Source organism: Chelon labrosus, assembly GCF_963514085.1.
Source record: "Chelon labrosus genome assembly, chromosome: 4".
NCBI classification, from domain to species: domain Eukaryota; kingdom Metazoa; phylum Chordata; class Actinopteri; order Mugiliformes; family Mugilidae; genus Chelon; species Chelon labrosus.
Window position 1 is genome coordinate 18,740,923 of NC_140340.1, and position 19,173 is coordinate 18,760,095.

At 39.3% G+C, this 19,173-nt stretch overlaps 1 protein-coding gene across 7 annotated transcripts; it reads left to right on the forward strand.

The window, feature by feature from the left end:
* The first annotated feature begins 1,017 nt into the window (after nucleotides 1–1,017).
* LOC311487330 (complement decay-accelerating factor, GPI-anchored) lies at nucleotides 1,018–8,306 on the forward strand. Of its 7 annotated transcripts, none has more exons than XM_084543572.1 (13): nucleotides 1,018–1,620; nucleotides 2,476–2,661; nucleotides 2,793–2,892; nucleotides 3,280–3,350; nucleotides 3,524–3,706; nucleotides 4,518–4,580; nucleotides 4,716–4,808; nucleotides 4,944–5,024; nucleotides 5,932–5,970; nucleotides 6,052–6,093; nucleotides 6,179–6,230; nucleotides 7,646–7,721; nucleotides 7,938–8,306. In XM_084543572.1, exons 1-12 carry the CDS (start codon nucleotides 1,512–1,514, stop codon nucleotides 7,701–7,703), a joined length of 1,077 nt encoding a protein of 358 aa, XP_084399698.1. In that variant the 5' UTR covers nucleotides 1,018–1,511; the 3' UTR covers nucleotides 7,704–7,721; nucleotides 7,938–8,306. The 7 variants fall into 7 exon arrangements, with proteins under 7 accessions (XP_084399698.1, XP_084399699.1, XP_084399700.1 ...); XM_084543573.1 differs by having other exon boundaries at nucleotides 4,947–5,024; XM_084543574.1 differs by lacking the exon at nucleotides 7,646–7,721.
* The last annotated feature ends 10,867 nt before the right edge of the window (nucleotides 8,307–19,173 follow it).

Below are 19,173 nucleotides of genomic sequence, written 5' to 3' on the forward strand. Positions count from 1 at the left end.
CAACAAACGTATGTGATGTGGAAAGGGTGATGAACTCCTTGGAATTCAGTGTGTGAGGCAACGAGGCACAGACCATCACTACTGCAAGCTGTGGAACATTTCCATGACAATAACACAAACCAAGGGAAGTGACTCAGACTCTCAATTGTGGTGTAGACAGCAAAAAAAATAAAATACAAAAAAAAAAAAAAAACACCAAAATCCTTAAAATGTCAGTCCAGTTTACTTGTTTGATGAAGGTGATAATTTATCATTTTCTTTATTTCTAACACACACAGGCTACACTGGCTGTTGACATAATTTAACAGTATACATTAAATTATTAAATAGAATGGAATAACCAATGAATCCTCTTTTAAGACTTCAGAGTAAGAATACTCATTTTTTTCCAGACACACCCATGTTTTCTACTTTTTGCCAACTGCAGCACATGTGAGTTTTTTAGAGGTGCGGCCACAGTGAGGAGCTCCACTAGTGGGCAGACTGTGAGCTTGAGTTATTCGCTAGTTCTTATTAGAGGATCTTTAATAAGGTGAAAGGTCACATCTATCCATGTTTTATTTACTTTGTAACTATTTTTAACTGTACACGCGTCTGTCTAGTTTTTGATCCAAAGGAAGAAAGAGAAGCTGAAAAATGTGATGACAAAAGTAGTCGCTTATAAAGTGAAACTTCCTTTTGACTTTTCAAAATAAGACAATCCCTTGTGCCTCCAAAACAGTTGTGACTCATCGGAGAATAGACATGGGCCTTCTGAGGGTGTCCTGTGGTTTCTGGCAACAGAATCTTGTTAGTGGGGGCCTTTGGGTCCTGTGGGTTGAGAGGCGGGGCCTCTGTGGATCATCCCACAGATACTTGATCAGTTTGGGATCCAGTTTGAGTGTCATTGCTATGGGGTGAGGTCTGGTCTGGTCTGGGTGTGTGGTGCATGACTAAGTAACACTCACATGAATGCCAGGTCCCAAAGTTTCAGAGCAGAACGTGGTATTGTCACAAGATGGTCAATGTTATACATATAATGTTGTGGCTGATCGGTGTAGGCATGACATGAGAATGAAAGAACATTATCACGAAAGAAGAAAACAATTAAAATATGGTACTAAAATATCAAATACACACGCGGATTTGATTCAGATTCAGATTCAGAAAACTTTACGCTTTGGTTACAGTGAATATAGGGTAAATTCACAATAAAAGGCAGTGTCGTGTGATTAAAAGTGACCATTAGAAATGGAAATGCAAAATGTAAGCAGTGTTACATTATTAATCGTATTTATCTTATTGCTAAATATTTAGTCTGTGCTGTTTGGGTGGTCTACTCCGCTTTTATTATGGAAGTCCTCTTTCCTCACTTCCTGCCTGGCCGCTGATAAAAAACCACTTGACGCAGGGCGACGTTAGTGTGTCTGAAGCGGACGGAGGGTGAGTGTGCTGTCAGTGAGAGTAGCGGCTTCCCTCTCTGTGTTACCACTAGCAGAAGTTGGACTAAACCACTCAGGAACCGAAACGGGATGTATTCTCTCCTTCTGCAGCCCGGCACGGAACTTTTAATGGACACCTGTGGACAGCGAAGCCTCGGGTCCCTGCTGTTAGTGTACCTCTTGGTCGCGAAGGCAGCAGGTCAGTATCGAATCAGCCTCGGAGTCTGGTTAAAGAGATAATATTTATCAACCTACCGAGTCAAACGAGGGCTCAGGCTACACCTTTTTTTTTTTTTTTTTTTTTTTTTTTTTTTTTACTTTTTTCCTTTTTTATTTTAGCTTTAAATAATTCTACTGTCCTACTGTATTAACTGGACATAAATATTTATTTTCTGTTCTTAAGTAACTATGCAAGACCTTGAATGCGACATTTAACAGCGCATCAAAGTTTTTGTGAGATAAACTATTAAGACTAAACTTTAAACTGTGCAGAAACATTGCTGTAATTTAGTCAAAGATGAGTCCATTAACTATGCAAAAGTCGATGACCACAAACTTCCATCTGAACATAGAAGCACTGTGATCTATGATTGGTGCCTGTTTCCAAATAAGGCACCTTTATAAAGTTATATGTTGACTTATTAACAACTACACACTATAAACCTTTTTTTATTGACAACATTTATAACTGGAGGCTTGATGTCTTTTTAGACATCCATTGACAAAAAGAAAGCACTTTCTAATCTGATTTATAGCTTGTATGAACTAACTAAAGATGATGGATGAACTAATAATAATGCTATTATTTACATTTTATAAAGGTTTCATGAGAACAAAAGCTTGCGTGTGTGCTATGCGAAATAGTCAAACCTGGGATGGGCGTTTTTCTCTCTCGCACTCATCATCCCTAAATGATAAAGTGCTTATAATAGTTTCTTCTGGCTTTCCCACCTTTCAAGGTTGTTGTTTTTATTAATCTTGATCCTGGATTCTGAAGTATTAAGATACTGTTGCAGCTGTTGACTCTTTTTTTTTTTTTGGTTGTTTCCTCCAGCCGACTGTGCTAAACCTGAGGACAGAGAAAACATTGTCTTGACAGACGAGGCGCTTATAATGAACGATTTTCCAGAGGGTACTGATGTCACTTTAGAGTGTGCCAATGGATATGTCGTAGACAGTGGCGCTGGGGTTATAACCTGCATGGATGACAAATGGACTGAACCCGACCTAATCTGCAAAAGTGAGTCATATCTGATTTAACGAACCCAGTCTTCTACTGCTGATATCCAAACAGCTTTGATTATTCGTTTCTGGGGCGCAGGGGTTTCTTGTAATGACAACCTGTTTGGTTTGTTTTGTTTTCTATCACAGAGAAGGACTGCGGTCACCCTAGACCTCAGCAAAATATGATCTTTGATTTGAGCAAGGGAACCCTGTTCGGTGATGTAATAACTATTACTTGTGAGACAGGGTGAGTATACATGAGAATCATGAAAATAAATTACTTTTAAATGAAAAAAAGAAAGCTTCAGCATGGAGCCAAAGACACTGGAGGATGTTCACTTTTACTCAGACTAACTATTCTTGCTGTCCTGCCAGCCTGCGCAGTGGCTTATGGAAAATATCTATAGAGAAAAAATATACTTTTGAAAGACGATGAAATGAGTGAATGCTAGAGGGTGTTACTTCATACTTTCACTAATTACAAATCTGCCTTTGCCAACTTTGAGACGGATGGTCAACGATACTTATTGATTAAACACTTTAGTTTTGGCGTTGACCATTCCAAGAGACTCAACTGTATGAATTCCTCCCTACGTAAACAGCCCAGCCTTATTGAATTTTTGTCTTTCCACAGTTACCAGATAAGTGGATCGAGCTACAAACAGTGCTATGCCGGAGGGTGGATCGGAAAAGCCAAGTGTACCAGTAAATGTCTCTCCAATTTTGTTTCTGCGTGTCAGAGCCAGACGTAATAGTTACAGAGAAAGCTCCAGACAATATCTTTTTGTCTTGTCTTGCAAGTGTTAGGACCACTGTACAAAGCTTTATTACCAGTTTTTCCAAATGCCTAAAGAGACATATTTCTTCTGACTTGTCAGTTGTTGAATGTGAACCACCTGCTGAAGTGACCAATGGCGCAGTCTCGTGGAAGACTGGAGAAGTCCCAACATATGGAGAGTTCATACAGTACACCTGTAATGAAGGATACATCCTCACCGGGAACAATACCATCATGTGCACTGAAACTGGGGAATACGATTCTCAGCCCCCTGAATGCAAAGGTAAGCAGGTCGCATCCATGTGTTTTACTTGTTATTTCACAAACTGTATCATTCCTAAGATTATCTCAAGGTTTTGCAAGTGGTTTTTCATACCACAGTGGAGAAAAAAAGGCAGTATAATGTCTGGAAAGTGTTGTCATGTGTGCACAATTGGAAATGAATGGGCCAAGGCATGTAAAACCGCAAATGTGGTCCAAATTACTTTCCAAACATTTATTACTATAAAAAAAAAAAAAAGAGCCTCTCTGGAAAAAAAAAAACAGTACTGTGGTGCACACACTGTAGTTATTGCCATGGTGTCAGTTGAGGAATCCAGCACTGAACACACAGCTGCTAGGCTTAAACATAATCGCTTATCCTGTCTGTATACTCAGGTTTCTCTTATGAAGATTTTTTTCTAATTATATCTCTGCTCACTCCAACTGGTTTGTTTACTAACTGCCAACCTCATACTGTCCTTAACAGCTTAACAGTGAATCTACTAAAGGGCAACTTTCTTAAAAGAGTTGGTCTCTCGCCAAAATTGTCCTTCACTTAACACGCCACTGGGTGCCAGAGGACATTTGAACATTCCTAGGCATTTCAGCGGGTGAAAAATAAATAGCCGATTCTCCTCGTTTTAATTTATCCCTTTGGCGTGATGTGAAGCAAATTAAGGAGCATACGCCCGGTGCATGACTTTCATTTCAAGGCACAGCATACTCTGTGTGTAAATGAAATCTAACGCATATGCATGCTCCACCACCACTTTCATAAAAGGCAGATGAATTATATTAACCTGAGATAAATTGAGCAGCCTTCTTATTCGTAGGTGTAGCAACAGAAGATAGAGTCACAACAAAAATGGTACCAACTCCTACTTCTCCGTCACAAGGTAACATATAAAATGAGAAGTCATTTACGTATACGATAGTCAGTGAAGTTGACACAGTATGTTTTTGATATATCCAGGTTACCTTTGTAGGTGACAATAGTATGATAGTAACAATTATTATGTTCCATGTCACAGAAGCATCCACTCTTCCACCTGCCACACCGACAACTCGCAGAGACACACCTATCACAACCAGAGCAACAACACCTCCCTCGCCTTTTGTAGAAGGTACAGAATGAATGTGGTAGCATGTATGTATACAGTATGTACATGTTGCATGCATCTTCGAAATTGCTTTTCCCTCTGAGGAGTCTCTTTATCTCGCCGAGAGCGAGTAAAAATCATTTTGATCATTTTGTCCAGAAGGTGGCAAAGGCATTATGGCAGCAAAGGACAAAGCTACTACAGCCAGTGTAATATCTATGACTTCATCTTCATTGCAAGGTATACAACGTGAAGCCAAATGTTTGAAATTATCCTTTTTCTGGTCTCTAATTTGTCGCTGTCGTGGAAGAAGTGGCAAAAAAGAAGAAGAGACAACTTTGGCAGTTGACCCTAAACTCTCAGATGGTTCAGCTGGAGCATGCGCTTATTTAGTGGCCATTAAAACATTTAACAACTAATAAATTTAACTTTACATCACCCTCGGTCATGCATTTTGGGGAATAATCTTTTATGCTTTCTGGCTGATGTTCTTCTGGAAACTAACATTTTATGTTCTTTGAGAGGTTGTACCAGAATACTCTATTCCTTCTCTTAGAGCCACAGCCAAGATTAATTGAACATAAAATTGTATATAAAGACATAATTGCTTCTCATTCTCTAGTTTTTGCACAGCTAATTGTGCTGCTAGTTGGATTTTATTCCTGCTGGAGTATGCCAGCAAGCGCTTTCCTCCTGTTCTCAGTCTCTGAACTAAGCTAGGCCAACCAGCTACCGGCCCTGTCTTCATAACTAACCAACAGATATCAGAGTGACATTGATCTCCTCTTTTGACCCTCCACCAGAAAGCAAATAAGTATATTGCACAAAATATCCAACTATCCCTTTTAACAAAGTAATTCAAAGTATGCCTTGTGTTTAGTTTTTAATCTGAAAATGAATAATGCATATTTCACTGTTGCACCAAAGTTGCAATTAGCAGTTTTGCAATGAGTTGAAATGTCAGTGGTGTGACATTTTATATTCCGTACGTCAACATATACCATAAACCGTATGCATAGTGTCTCTAAATAAGTAAATTACTTCTTTTATGTGGTGATAATCTTTCTGATTTAGCCTGTCAGTCTTATGTCATTTTTGTATAGGTGGAATTGTTCGCAATACTAATAATACTTTGTTACACTTGCAGACATGTATGAAGGGGATGTGGATACTAACAGAGGTGTTGGTGAGTCACTGAGCCGCAGTCTTAAGAAGATATGAACGTGTGTGTTTACTGATCTCTAACTTTGCCTGTTATTTTTTCCAGACCACGTACCTGTAATAATCAGCGTGATAAGCGTTATTATAGGTAATCTGCGCTTTTTCTCTTTGGACTTCATGCTTAAACTTAACTGTAATAAGTTAATAATGTTTGTTTTTTATTGCCTTTGCAGTTTGTTGTATAATTGTGCTATTGATACAGAAGCTTCTTCTGAGAAAAAAAGGGTGAGATTTATTATTTTACTCTTTTGACTGCTTGATGCATGGCTCATATTCCTGATTGTGCTTTTTTATCGTTCTGCTGCTTTCTCTCTGCACATTCGGCTCTTTTGACCTTTTGTTAGCACGGTTTTCAACAACATGAACTGAAGTCACAGGCGGTGATATGAAACGCTACAGTGGTTTCATTTTCTCCTTTGCCCTTGGAAGTTTTTGAAAATGTTGAGGTATTTTGTGTTTTTCCGGACTTCTGAGGAATGACGGAAGTCAACAGGAAATCCAGTCGTGTCCTAGAAGTCAGCATAAAAAGAAAAATCGCTTAGGCCGCACGAAACCAGGATGTCTTTAATCATCAAGTTCAATATTAGAGCCATGTGGAAACAGACAAATTTTGTTTCTATTCTGTTCTATTCTATTCTATTCTATTCTTGTGACCTCAGTCTGATGAAAACAGTCTGACCTTTCACAGTCAGAAACGCAACTTGCTATTCATCTTCAACAAAACAGTTCTGTTCAGCCTGAGAAACTTTCCTTAAAGAGCCAGTCTCGAAGATCTACACTGTCTGTTGAGGAGTATCTGTCACCTAAATGATGTGGCACACTTAGCCCATAGCCCACTGAGGAAATAATCTTCGTTAGTGAATTATGCACAATAACCCAGCAGTTATTTATCTGTCAGAGAATGTTCACTTTTCATCTGAGCTGTGTGTGAAGTGCTGTCCTGTTTTTGTTTTTTGATGGAGTTTGTTTGGCGAATAATTGCAATAGCTACACAACCACAGAAAGGCAGATGGTCAACATCGGGCTCCAGGCTAATCCAAAAGGAGTCAAAGAGGAAGAGCGGGAGTCAATATGAGGCAGTCAGCTGAGGCCTAGGTCGACAGCTAGCAATCTGAGAGGGCGCCTTTAATTGTGAAACCTCTTAAGTCTCAATATAATTTGAGCTGGTGTGAAAGTTAAAACATCGCGCCTGTGTAGTTGTCATGTAAACATATTAATTTCTGCTGTAAAGTGAGGCATTTTAACGTTGGAGGTCTATAAAAGTGGACTCGCCTTTGGAGCCTGCCCCCAAGTGGTCATTTGAGGAACTGCAGTCCCAAAGTAGTTGTTACGTCACACTGGTGACACTGTTTGGATCTCTGAGAAGTGACCTTTAAAAACAAATCTTCCATTACTCCTTATCAGCAAATAGAACCAGAATGGAGATCTTCAAGATTGCCACTTTAAACATCATTAACTGTAAAAACATAATCATACATAATCAATCAAGCCAAAATTAAAGCTCCCTTCAAAATGTTGCAATGACTAACTCTTAACACCCTGGAGTACTAATTAAGAATGCAGTAAAACAGCTAATAATATCTTAACATAAAAATAACTCAATAATTCTGACATAAATTCCTTATTTGATGGCACCATAGCTCATATGACACCGGAGAAGACCTGAAGCCGGAGTTATTACAGTTCCAAAATCTTTAGATTCCCTGCCTCACTCAGGTATATGTCAATATTTATTACAATAAAACCTTCAACACGCTACAAAAAATATGTTTGTGCATATGTTTTACTTTGCTTCTTGTGAAAATGCTAACTTTTTTAAGTGGAAACATAAAACATTACTGAAGCCAAAAAAGCATGCGTCACCATTTTCCCGTTTTTGTGCACCGCTGTTGAAGGTCAGCCTAAACAGTTTTCCTTTCTTGTCAACACCAGCTCTGCAAATGGAACTGCGCCTATCATTTAAAGACCATCTATGACCTCAGAAGGATGTGCCAACAAACTGTAGCAGTGCCTCTCTGACGATGGAGGGAAACAACCAGTACCACTTATAGTATTGTTGTACTTCAAATGGCAGATACTCACATTTGGTAGTAATCATTTGAACAAAAGCACCTTTAGTACTTTTTTTATATATACACACAATTGTAAATATTTCACTATTATTTATGTCAATGCCTAATTTATATTATTAACTGGAGTAAACACCTTAATCTTGCCTTCTTATGTTCTTCTTAAGTATTTGTACATTTTGTCAAAGTTTGTGTTTTTTGAGAGATATTAAAGCTATACGTTTACATGTTATTAATGTGGTGTTTTATTAGGACAGAACTATGACAAAAGTGATTCCAAATCCACGGCCATACAGTGCCTTGGATTCAGTTTGCAGACTGACATGGTGACTGATAAAGATATAATCAGCTGCATTCTTCGCCTCCTGACTTCCTTTTCATCATTGTCTATTGTTCCGGTGTTCTTTTAGTAAGCTGGGGAAAACATGGGAAACCTTTCATGAGAAAAGAATCCAGTAATGAAGCGTGGGACTACATATGGGTACTGTATTCACTGCGAGCACAAATTCTAAGGAAAAGTATGAAACTAACCTTGAATATGTGACTGAATAGGGTTAAGGAGCCAGTGGAGCCGAAAACTTGGAACAAGTTTCTTAATTGGATATGTGTAGAAGGATGATTTTGTTAGTGCAGCAAGCGCTGAGGCCATCTTTTATTAGATTTCAACTGACAGAGACTAACGGAATATTACAGAGATAATTTAATATCCAAGCCCTGCTTTTTGCACTGGATAACATGGTCTATATGTAAAAGGGGAAACACCTCCAGAAAAAAATACTTTACAGCATGCATTGGAGTTTTTTTTATTTTTTTTTCTGAAATGCGAATCTCAATGAATGCATTCAGTGTCATGGCCATAACTCTGGCAAGGGTGTGGACCAGTACAGAGAAAAAGTCCCACAATGAAATGTAAAGACAGTGTTTCATTGTACCCTGCTCTGCTGCTGTAACAGAGGTTTCTGTGCTTTTTGGGGTTCAACCAGAAGTGGCAAAAGTATTCACATTCTGTACTTAAGTAAAAGGACGGATACTTGTGTAAAATAAATACTCTGGTAAAAGTACTGACTCAACTCTTTTACTCAAGTAAAAGTAAGAACGTACAACGCTCTGAAATGTACTTAAGTAAAAAGTAAAAATTATTTTGCCATGAAACAATTCATTTGTTGATAATTTTGCAAAATGCAAAAAGTTCTATCAGAATAATCTAGACTGACCTGACCAGAGGTCCTGCGTGAGCATCTGGGTAATTTTTAATAATAAATTGAGGGTCATTGGGTTGTTGTTTTTTAAACCGAGAGCTACCTAGCTTTAGCTCAAAACGATGTGTTCAGCTAGCTTTGCTAACGTAAATCCTCAAAAAGCTGATGATGACAACAGAAACCACACCATACCTGAATTCTTTTTCAGATTAGACCTGTAGATTAGACAGAAAATAATTGAGAACCACTGGATTAGATGGAGAATTCTTGAACGCCAGAAGCTCGTGGATTTTAGGTTGGCACAAGACACAACGCATTCGCCATGAATCATTGTTGGAGCCGACAACATCCACCAGTTCTCTCAAATAAGGCCATGGATGGGGATGGTCTTGCTCTAGTCATGTCCAATCATGCCACATCTTTTACGTCATGTCATCCGTAGAGGTTAAAAAAGAGTAGAAAGTACCGATATTTGTGAACAAATGTAGGGAGTAAAAGTAAAAAGTCGTCAGAAAAAGTAATACTCAAGTAAAGTACAGATACCTGAAAAATCTACTTAAGTACAGTAACAAAGTATTTGTACTTCGTTACTTCCCACCTCTGGGTTCAACATACAGTCTGTGGGTTCAGTCTGGAAAATGTACAGTTTCTTTCGATATAAAACTTTGGCTGAATTGAAATGATGCTTTGATTGATTGTGAAATCCACTGGAAGATAAAAACATGGTCATAAAAAGGATATGAATTCATTATTGTAGTTATTCATCTTTGTTACTAGGACAGGCCATTAATTACCAGAGAGGGTGGGTTACCAGATTTTCTCAGCAGCCTTGACAACAGTGGTTTCATTTGTAGAAGTCATCAACGATCCTCCACCCATCATCCACCCTCAGCAGCCCCCCACCCGTTCCGTTTACATCCCATTTTTGAGGAGTCACATTTTTAGTGGGAATGAGTTGGCTCAAGGTCGAGACAGACAGGCTGCGGGTGTTCGGAAAGACAACACAGAGCGTGAATTAAGAAAGTGGTTGCAGCTCCATGAGACGAACAGAGTGTCACTGGGAGCTAAATGCTGGTTTTGCAGGTATTTAAGTAAATGATCAATCAAAATAGCAACCTGCCCAATTGCTCAGTCCAGAAACACAAATGTGAAGCTCTCTGGGATGATAACAGAAAATTCAAGAAATCACCAGAATCAGTATTCACCTTCTTGAGATATTTGATCATTGCTACCCATTGCTGCAATCATGACTAAAAATGAAGAACGTGCCCAGGTCTGTGGCGGTATCAGTGCAATCTTTCTAAGTGCTTACTCACCCTACACTCATCACTGTGGCTTATCCTTTAATTCAAACAAGACCAATATCATCGGCCCTCCACTGTAGCTTCAACAATCTTTTTTGCAAGATGTTTAAGAACAGGAACTGAATGACAGTAGGAAACATCGGTGTCCTCCCTGTTCCAGTGGAAAACTCTTGTTTCTATTGCAGAAAGACGGTACCACACCCATTCAGAAACCAAAAACATTTTAGAAACCACCCAACATGTTTAATGTCATTTCTTGGAAATAATAAAAACTAGAGCTGTGATGGTTTCACATATTGACAGTGATATGTCACTCAGCACCTGTCCCTGTTTTCCACTGGACTTCCATGAGTCTCTATCCTGTTTATGAAGGACAGGAACATGGCGAAGATCCTCTTGGCTGGGATCCTGTTTTTTGGGGGGGTTTTTGGCATCTATGTAACACATCATCAAAGGTTATGAAAACATTCATTTTTCAACTTTTCTGGTGTGGATGCTGCTATTTCTAACACATAAAGTCATGCACAGTATGAATAGTACTTATTTAAAAGAAATGTTCTTTCATGTAACACTTTTATGAGCCATGTAATAGTCTTCATGTTTTAAGTTAGTCTGTCTATACATGGGATATTCATAGTCAAAAATACAACAGTAATGAATATTTAGGAGTATCTTGTAAACTTGAGATGTACTAAATGTGATGAGACAATCGCTTCAGTGGGTGTTAAAATAATTCATTAGTAAAGAAACTTGTGAACACGATGGGATATATAATAAAGACTTTAGGTGTATCATAATGTTTATCGTTAGAACTATATTCCAGTGCATTTATTCACTTTATCCCATGTATAGATACTTTTGGAAGATCTACTTGGAGTATCACTGAGTTGGATACATACAGTAGCATATGTAAGTTCATACACAGACAAAAATCACTCTGACCAGGAAGTTTTAAATCAAAGTTTACAGCTGGGCTTTTACTGGCTCCCACAACATTAAGTTCTCAAGATCATGATTAGTCTTTATATTGTGTCAGGGCACAAAGAGGAGGAAATGCCCTCATGCATGAGACCCTCTAATTAATCCTGTTCAAGGCACATGGTCAGGCACAGGGGGGGAGGCCTAAAGCAGAGGAAATGATGCTCTTTTACACACGATGCCCTTTTAAACGAGAGGAATTGCACCACACACAGCCAGACTAACTCATGTCATTACAGAGTAAACCTGCCCACCTGACTGGAACAAAGGGCATACGCAGCTTTGGTTGTGACTCACCAGAGTGGTTTACGGACACCTTTACTGTGGTTTTCGGAAAACATGAGAATGAAAAAGGAGTGAAACCTCTTGTTGGTAGTGGACTCAAACCTCCTCTTTAAAATCGTTCTCACGACTAGAACGGATGGAGATCTTTAAGCCTAAGACAAACAAGACATAAACGGTTCCCACTACAGACTCGGCAGAGAACCAAAAACAGATGTTCTGTGTGGATCCCCAGCCATCTGTATAGAAGGGATCTTAAAGTAAATGTTTACATGCTTTCAAAAGAGCAGCTCTTAGCCTAAGCACCTATAACAATAGGGATTATTAGTTTTAAGCAGACAACTCTCAATATTATTTCATTAGAACACACCACCAGGTCATGAACACCAGTGGAACTTATTTGGGGGTTTATGTTGCACAACTAATGGCACTTACGATGTTGACATTTTAGTCAGCATTTCAATTGCAGTGTTCATGTGGCAAATTCTGGTGAAAATGTCCAAAAGCATGTTTCAGTTTAAAGCTTGCCTAATGTTAATGCTAATGTTAAAATATAGTATAATTATATTTATTTTTATTTCTTTAATTAAAAGCGACAGTGTACATTTCAAATCTTGACGTCTCCATTTGCACTGTACGGAATGATAGCTTCAAGCTAATTTACATCTGTTGTCCCTTTTGAAGATGCTAATATGCCAATGTGTGGAATAGAACCCTAATGAAATACCATATTAATTAGTTCGTATGATATTGTTTTAGTATGAACTTTAACAATAATAACAGCATAAACAGTACAAAATGAAAATGTCATTAAACTGACTCTTTAGCATATTTCTAAAGTTTGCTAACATTAGCCACCATTGGTCAGTGGTTAGCCTACACCAGACCAGTGAAGTTTAACCCATATGCTGCTTTCCTTTAGAACCTGTAAGCTTGTGGTTATAGAATGGGAAGTTATACACATAAAATGCATGGTTTTCCTGCATTCAGCAACACTGCCATTAGGATATTGTTGGTGTCAATAAACCACCGAAGCTAACAGTTAAGCAAGCTAACAGGCGGGTATCTGAGCGTGGGGAACACAGACATAATGAAAGGATAGGGGTGTTGTTCCTAAGACTTTCTATGCAACTAAAGAAAAAATGGGACAACATGTGTAAATTAGCTTGATAGAAATGTTCACGAAAAACATCCACATGAACGTCCCCCTCTTGTGGTATTCACATCTGGAACTGGTAATGTTGGAAAGGGTCTGAGTTCTCAAGCTGTGATACGTTTGCAGTTGAAATGCAGTCATATGGAGTCATTTTTTATACTTTTATAATGGATTTGAGGAACTGCAACCGCAACTGCCATGTCCTCATTAAGCCTTTGCATTTCCTACATTAAGTAACTCAGTTGTTAGGTGGCTACTCTGATAGCCTCAGTGGTTTGTAGTTGGCGTGTAGTTGGCGTGGTGTTTTCACGTTTTACCACGTGAACATACAGTATTTTGTGTACATACCTTCCTGTGTGATCACAAGTTCCATCTGAATGTAGCATAGCTTAGCATCCACCGCCTCATTTCTGAAAACCTCAGCAAGCACATCACAGCTTGTAATCTCTGACTGGGGGCTGGACTTTTCTTGTGAATATGCTTAACGCAATCCCATGGAATTGTTCATTTGTCTTTTTTAAGAGGCTCTGATGCTTCTTTCAAAAGTCCAAGTCTTGCTTTAGTTATCAAACACAGTTACTTGATGTTTCTATTTTTATTCTGCTTCTAATCATCAAGCCCGCTGTGACTACTGTGTAATTTTATTTTCAGTCTTCCCCTAACATCTGCTGAGGTCAAGGGAAAACTCTGAAATTCACGTTCTGCTGCCACAGATACGACTCACACTTGCCACATTAGTCAAACAGGCACGGCAAGTCAAGCCAAGGCTGGACTCAATAAATGATAATAATGAAGTCATGTTTAAGTGAGACACTCCCTATGACTCAGCTCAGACGCTGATTTTGTTATTGTTTTCTGTTGACATAGAAACAGTGTCTGTGTTCGTAGCCTTCTCATTTGCCTTGTTAGCTTCTTGCAGACGTTACAGATGAAAAATAAGGTTTTGTTAGGGGTTGACATGTCCCCCATTCAAGGACAACATTTCAGTGTTTCGTGCCATTTCAATTTAGCTTTGACTAAGCCACGCAACATTTATCTTGCTGAGAAGGTCAGCAGGTAGTGGGGAGTCATTAGAGAGCTGTGGTAGACGACACTACTTAGCAGCTAACCCCGTTTAGATGCTGTTACTCCCTTTTGAGAGAAAATGTCAAAGGAGGATTTAGGAAGCTGTGAGGAGACCTTTTATTTGCTGGTGGTTTAACAAGGTCAAATGATCTTAAAAGTGATGGCAGATCTCTATTTTGGAGCCCAAACACTGAAGCCAAATGTTATACTTACAGAAAGTGAAAGCAGGCTGATGCATAAACACTGATTGTAAGTGGCAGCGTAGAATCAACACAATGCCACAAAGCAACAATGGTTGGATGATGATGAGTTACAGAAAATTTAATTTTTCCAGATTTAGGACAAATTGACAAATAGCACATTTCTACAGTCATGTAGTATTTTCATAAAATCAGCTGGTATTTATCTGGCCAGCAGGTGCACATAAACAGAAGAACACAGGATAAAGTTCATTAAACAAAAACAGGATAACAAATGACATCCTCCAGCTACATAAAACAAAATGTCTACTACAGTGATGTGTCACATAATATAGTATGTAATACAAATTATGTTAATGTAAGGTTAAATTACACAATAGACAGCATATAAAAAGAAAAACATCTGAGTAAAATCCGTGTTATGGCTAAATTTAATTTGATTTTGGATATAAATGAGGTATTCAATCGTAAACTGAACTCTGCTTCTAACCTTCTAAGACCACACACTGCTAATCCAATACCGTCAACGTTGTTAACCTTGACAGCCCGGGTTAATCATTCATAAATTTTAATTAAGAATTTTTTAATAATTTATTCAAAAAGACGACTGTATTAATGCATATGTCAGCAGGGTGATCTGTGGAGGGTAAAAAGGTTGACATTTACAGGCTTGATGTTTTAGGCCAATATTGGCCCTTATTCGCCCTCCGGTCTCCAGGTAATGGAGCATGAGAACGTCTGGCAGGCACGTATTAAAAGATTGCACGCTATAATTACATTTAATTTAAAGCTCAAAAGCTGAGAAGAACTGCCTCCGCTCTGGGGTTCGGTGGAATGGAAAGGCTATAATCAGAAATGGTAATCTGTACCAACATTAGTTGATGATAAACTTCTTTGTTCAAACCAGAATGAGGTGATGTGGTGACAGATAAAGATAGCAAAGGTAGTGACATGCAGAAATTGCTTTTGACAACGTTGTTTTAATTAAAACATAATCTAACATTTTGGACATTTACATTTTTAAATCTAAGTGGAACATGGAAAATTAAAAGCAGCTGATGCATTAATTCAATATGGATAAACGTGTGCTTTGTTCTAAGCTTTTGCTGGTCTTGCACCTGAATATGGTCATTTAGTAAATCTTTCTCTGCTTCAACGATCCTTTCAAACTTGTCAGACTTGGATAATAGCATGGACAGTGGTTCAAGGCTGCCATCTTGTGTTGCTTTAAAGAATTTCATTTCAAAGCTGCTAGTTGATAGTCCCTCCACATTGTAACCGATTTCAAATGGTGCTAGACATGATGGTAACTCTGAACACCAGAGGAAAACGGTCAGCCTTGGTGAGAGGGGGTTAGGGGATCAGAAGACTGGACTCCAACTCCTGATCAGGGTAATATGAGCTGTTTGGAGGGCTGTCAGAAGAGCACCATTGGGCACCCTGTTGTCGTCATTAGTAACTGATGCCAACAGAGCCACCTAATTTCCATGAAAAACTTTCTGTCCTACTGGACAAGGGCGCAAGCTGATGTCATTCCCGAAGCCTGTTCCCGCTCAAGAACACCGATTTCAAATGGTGCTAGATGGGATTTTATACTCTAAGACACCATCTGAAACCAGTTCCCTGGGGAGGATGCCTTTGAGAAAACCCATAGTCTGAAGCCATGTCCAAATCTGAAAGACAAAGAAAAATCCTGTTATCACTTTTAGAACAGTTTGCATCTTTTCTGAAGCCCCATAATAAGACTCAAGATTCTGCTACATTCACCGTTTCAACAGATGACCGTGAAATTAATCAACAGGATGAATTCATTTGCATTTAATCATAATTGAATTTTCCATCAAGTGGATGCTCTTTCCTTCTGTCTTGCCAAACGACTTAATGTAATCACTGCACTGGTTTGTAAAGGACTGAAATAGTTTTAAACGCGAAGATACGCTTTCCTTACTTGAATGCGTTATCTTAATGAACCCTCGGTCAGCGAAGAGGACAAACAAAATGTAATTTGCAGTTGTAGTAGCTGTACAACCTATTGGGTTTTGCTTTGGCTGCATTACAGAGGAAAACCGTTTCCAGCTTTTAAGAGACTGTTCTTCTCATGGCATTTGGAAAAAGAAATATCAAATTTTTCATGCATAAACAATGAAAGATCTGCTACCCAAGTAAACCCCTGTGGTTAGTTTTGAGATGCATTCTTTGAGTTTAGGTGTGCTGCTGAAATCGCACAATCCCTTCCCGTTTGATAGCCATGGTTACAACACTTGGTTAGTTAATGGGAACCAGAATTCCTCAGTTGTTTTTTATTTAATATGCACCGTGGTGGTAAATCTTTACACATACTTTATGTTACTGACTGCATAAATGCAAATATTCTATCCTTAAAAAATGGCCTGCATTTGATCTGATGACATAAGAGTTTTGCAAGTGAGACAGACTACAAAATGAACTGGAACCTCGGGAAGAGTCAGACTCTTTGTTGGCACTGAGAAGAACCACTTAGTCATTGACAGGACATTTGAAAATGACGTAGCAGCTCAGTTCCTTCAATCTGAAGTGCATCAAATGGGGCACAGTAGCAGGCTGGCACCAGAGATGAACCCTAACAGAAACCATCTATGAATCATAATGCGGAAAAATAGATCTCCGCAGTTCCCGGTAGACTTCTTTGTAAAGCACAATAGGATACTGTGTCCTCTCTTGGGTCGGCCTCAGGCATCCAGTCCGGTTCCCGGTTCAAGTGGGGTTTACTGTGGTACAAGATGGAAAAAAACATGTCCTGAAATAGGTATGGATTCATTAGTATGAATACCTGTTGTCCATCCTTGTGAGGCATGCAGAGTATAGAATGCCTAATGAGAACTCTTTTGAGACTTTCTCTGTCACTACTGCTCCTCCTATTAGTTTCTTTTGAAATGACAGCGCAACATCGAGATGACTAATATGAAAACTGGATTCTGTTTGCAGGTCTGGCATTAAAAGGCTGGCATTATCCTGCCTTGTCAGTCTCTCAGACTTTGTTGTCCTGCTGGCGAGAAAAGGTGACGTAGCAACTAATCCAAAACCTTCATGTGTCTTTCAGGGACAATTTCCCTGTCTGTCTGTCTGTCCCTAATCCTCTTCTCTGGTAGTTCAATGTCTTAGCTTCTCACACAAACGCAGCAGTAGTTATATTTTGACCACTTGTAATCATATTTGAGAATACGTCATGGCCAACATTGTTTTACGGACAAGAACTTTGACCGATGAAAGGTTAAAATATCCTCAATTTCGAGAGGCACACCCATTATTTACACGACTACAGTGTCAGCCTCAAGACTAACTCAGGCCGCGACACCCCTTCCGTCCGTCTCCGCCATGTTTATTCGGACTCCCCCCACGCATTACTATCCGTGAACTCTGTGTCTACCTCTCTCTTGTCGTTCTTACTACAAGCTCTGTTCGCAGTCTATTGTGTGCGCAGAGGCTGCTGCGCTCTGCATCGAAGCAGGTTTTTTCTGCCAAGTCACCTGACCGTCGTTGTTCTGCTTGTTAAAGGCGCATCGGCCCTTTTTAAAACCAAAACAAAGGTGGATCGACTACTGGTTTAATTTGAAGCTTATATCTCTAGCTGTGAGGAATGGCTATTGGTAGCAGAAACTACAACTGCAAAGGAAATTGCAACATAAAATATATGTGTGTGTGGTTTTATACAAATTAGATGGCACATCCCATTGCGTATGAGCCAGCGTAGTGTGTCAGCAGCTAATGTGTGTCAGAGGAGAGGGCCACTGGGTTGGGTCACAATGGGGCTGGTGACGTAAAATGAATACTGAATGCCTTCATATGTGTGACAGTGTGAGCGTGTGTGTTACAGTGGGGTTGTGTGCATGTGTGCATGTGTAAACAGGGTAGGTGGTTAATCCTCTTACAGATTAGAGGTCCTAATTTATCAGGAGTGAGAGGGGCAAACTCATCGAGGTAATGTGTTTTTAAACCACCTGACAACTGCGCAGCGAAGGAGGACTACAGAGTTGTCTTGTCTCTAACTACTATGTGAATATGGCTGCTATACACCCACAAAAATCACATCTTAAACTTGTTGCTTTTGATGTGTTGCAATCAGAGCAACGGCATTGCACAAGAATCACTTTATACCTGACTGAACCAAACAAACCCAATTTCCTGCTGGTTTTTGCCAGGGCTATGTCCTGAAAGTACCAGATGTTCAGATCTTATAATAGCCTGGATGTCTCCTTCTACGTTGCGTCATCACTGGAACAACAAATTGCGAAACGTTTGGAGAAGTGAGAGCTTTAACACTTTCAGATGAGCCCGACACCCTGCCTCTTCTGTCTGATGCACAATGGGTGGAAATAAACATGAAGGCAGAAGACGGAGTTGGTTTACACTTTGTTGCTTTCTTCTGACTCCCACTCTGCCTGTTGGGAAATATCAGATGTCTTGCTGATAACAAGGTTGGCGTAATGAGTTAAACAATTGGACACAACAGTAAACATAGGCCGACAGATTTAAAGTGCACCTGCAGAGCATCCTCACGAAAGCAAATCAGTAAAACCAGGGTTGGTGATTCATTCTGAGCAGAAATGCTAAGAAACAATAAGCTATCTCGCTACTTTACTTTCCAATATATTACAAATAAAAAGTCCCTTAATAGAGGTAGTAAGGAGAGGTCACTTTTAATTTTCAGAACAACACCTTTCCCCCCGTTTTTGCACTACGTTAAGTGTCTTAACTGCTAACGATACCTGCAAATGAATGCTGCCTCACACTTGTCTAATAATACATCATCATCTAGCAAGGCCAGCAGTGCTCCGAGTTTAATTTTAGCACTGTCATCTCTCGGCTCCGTGCCACCTTCTATTCCATAATGTGTGTGTAGGAGGGATCTGTTTTAAGAGGCACTGGGTCGCTCACC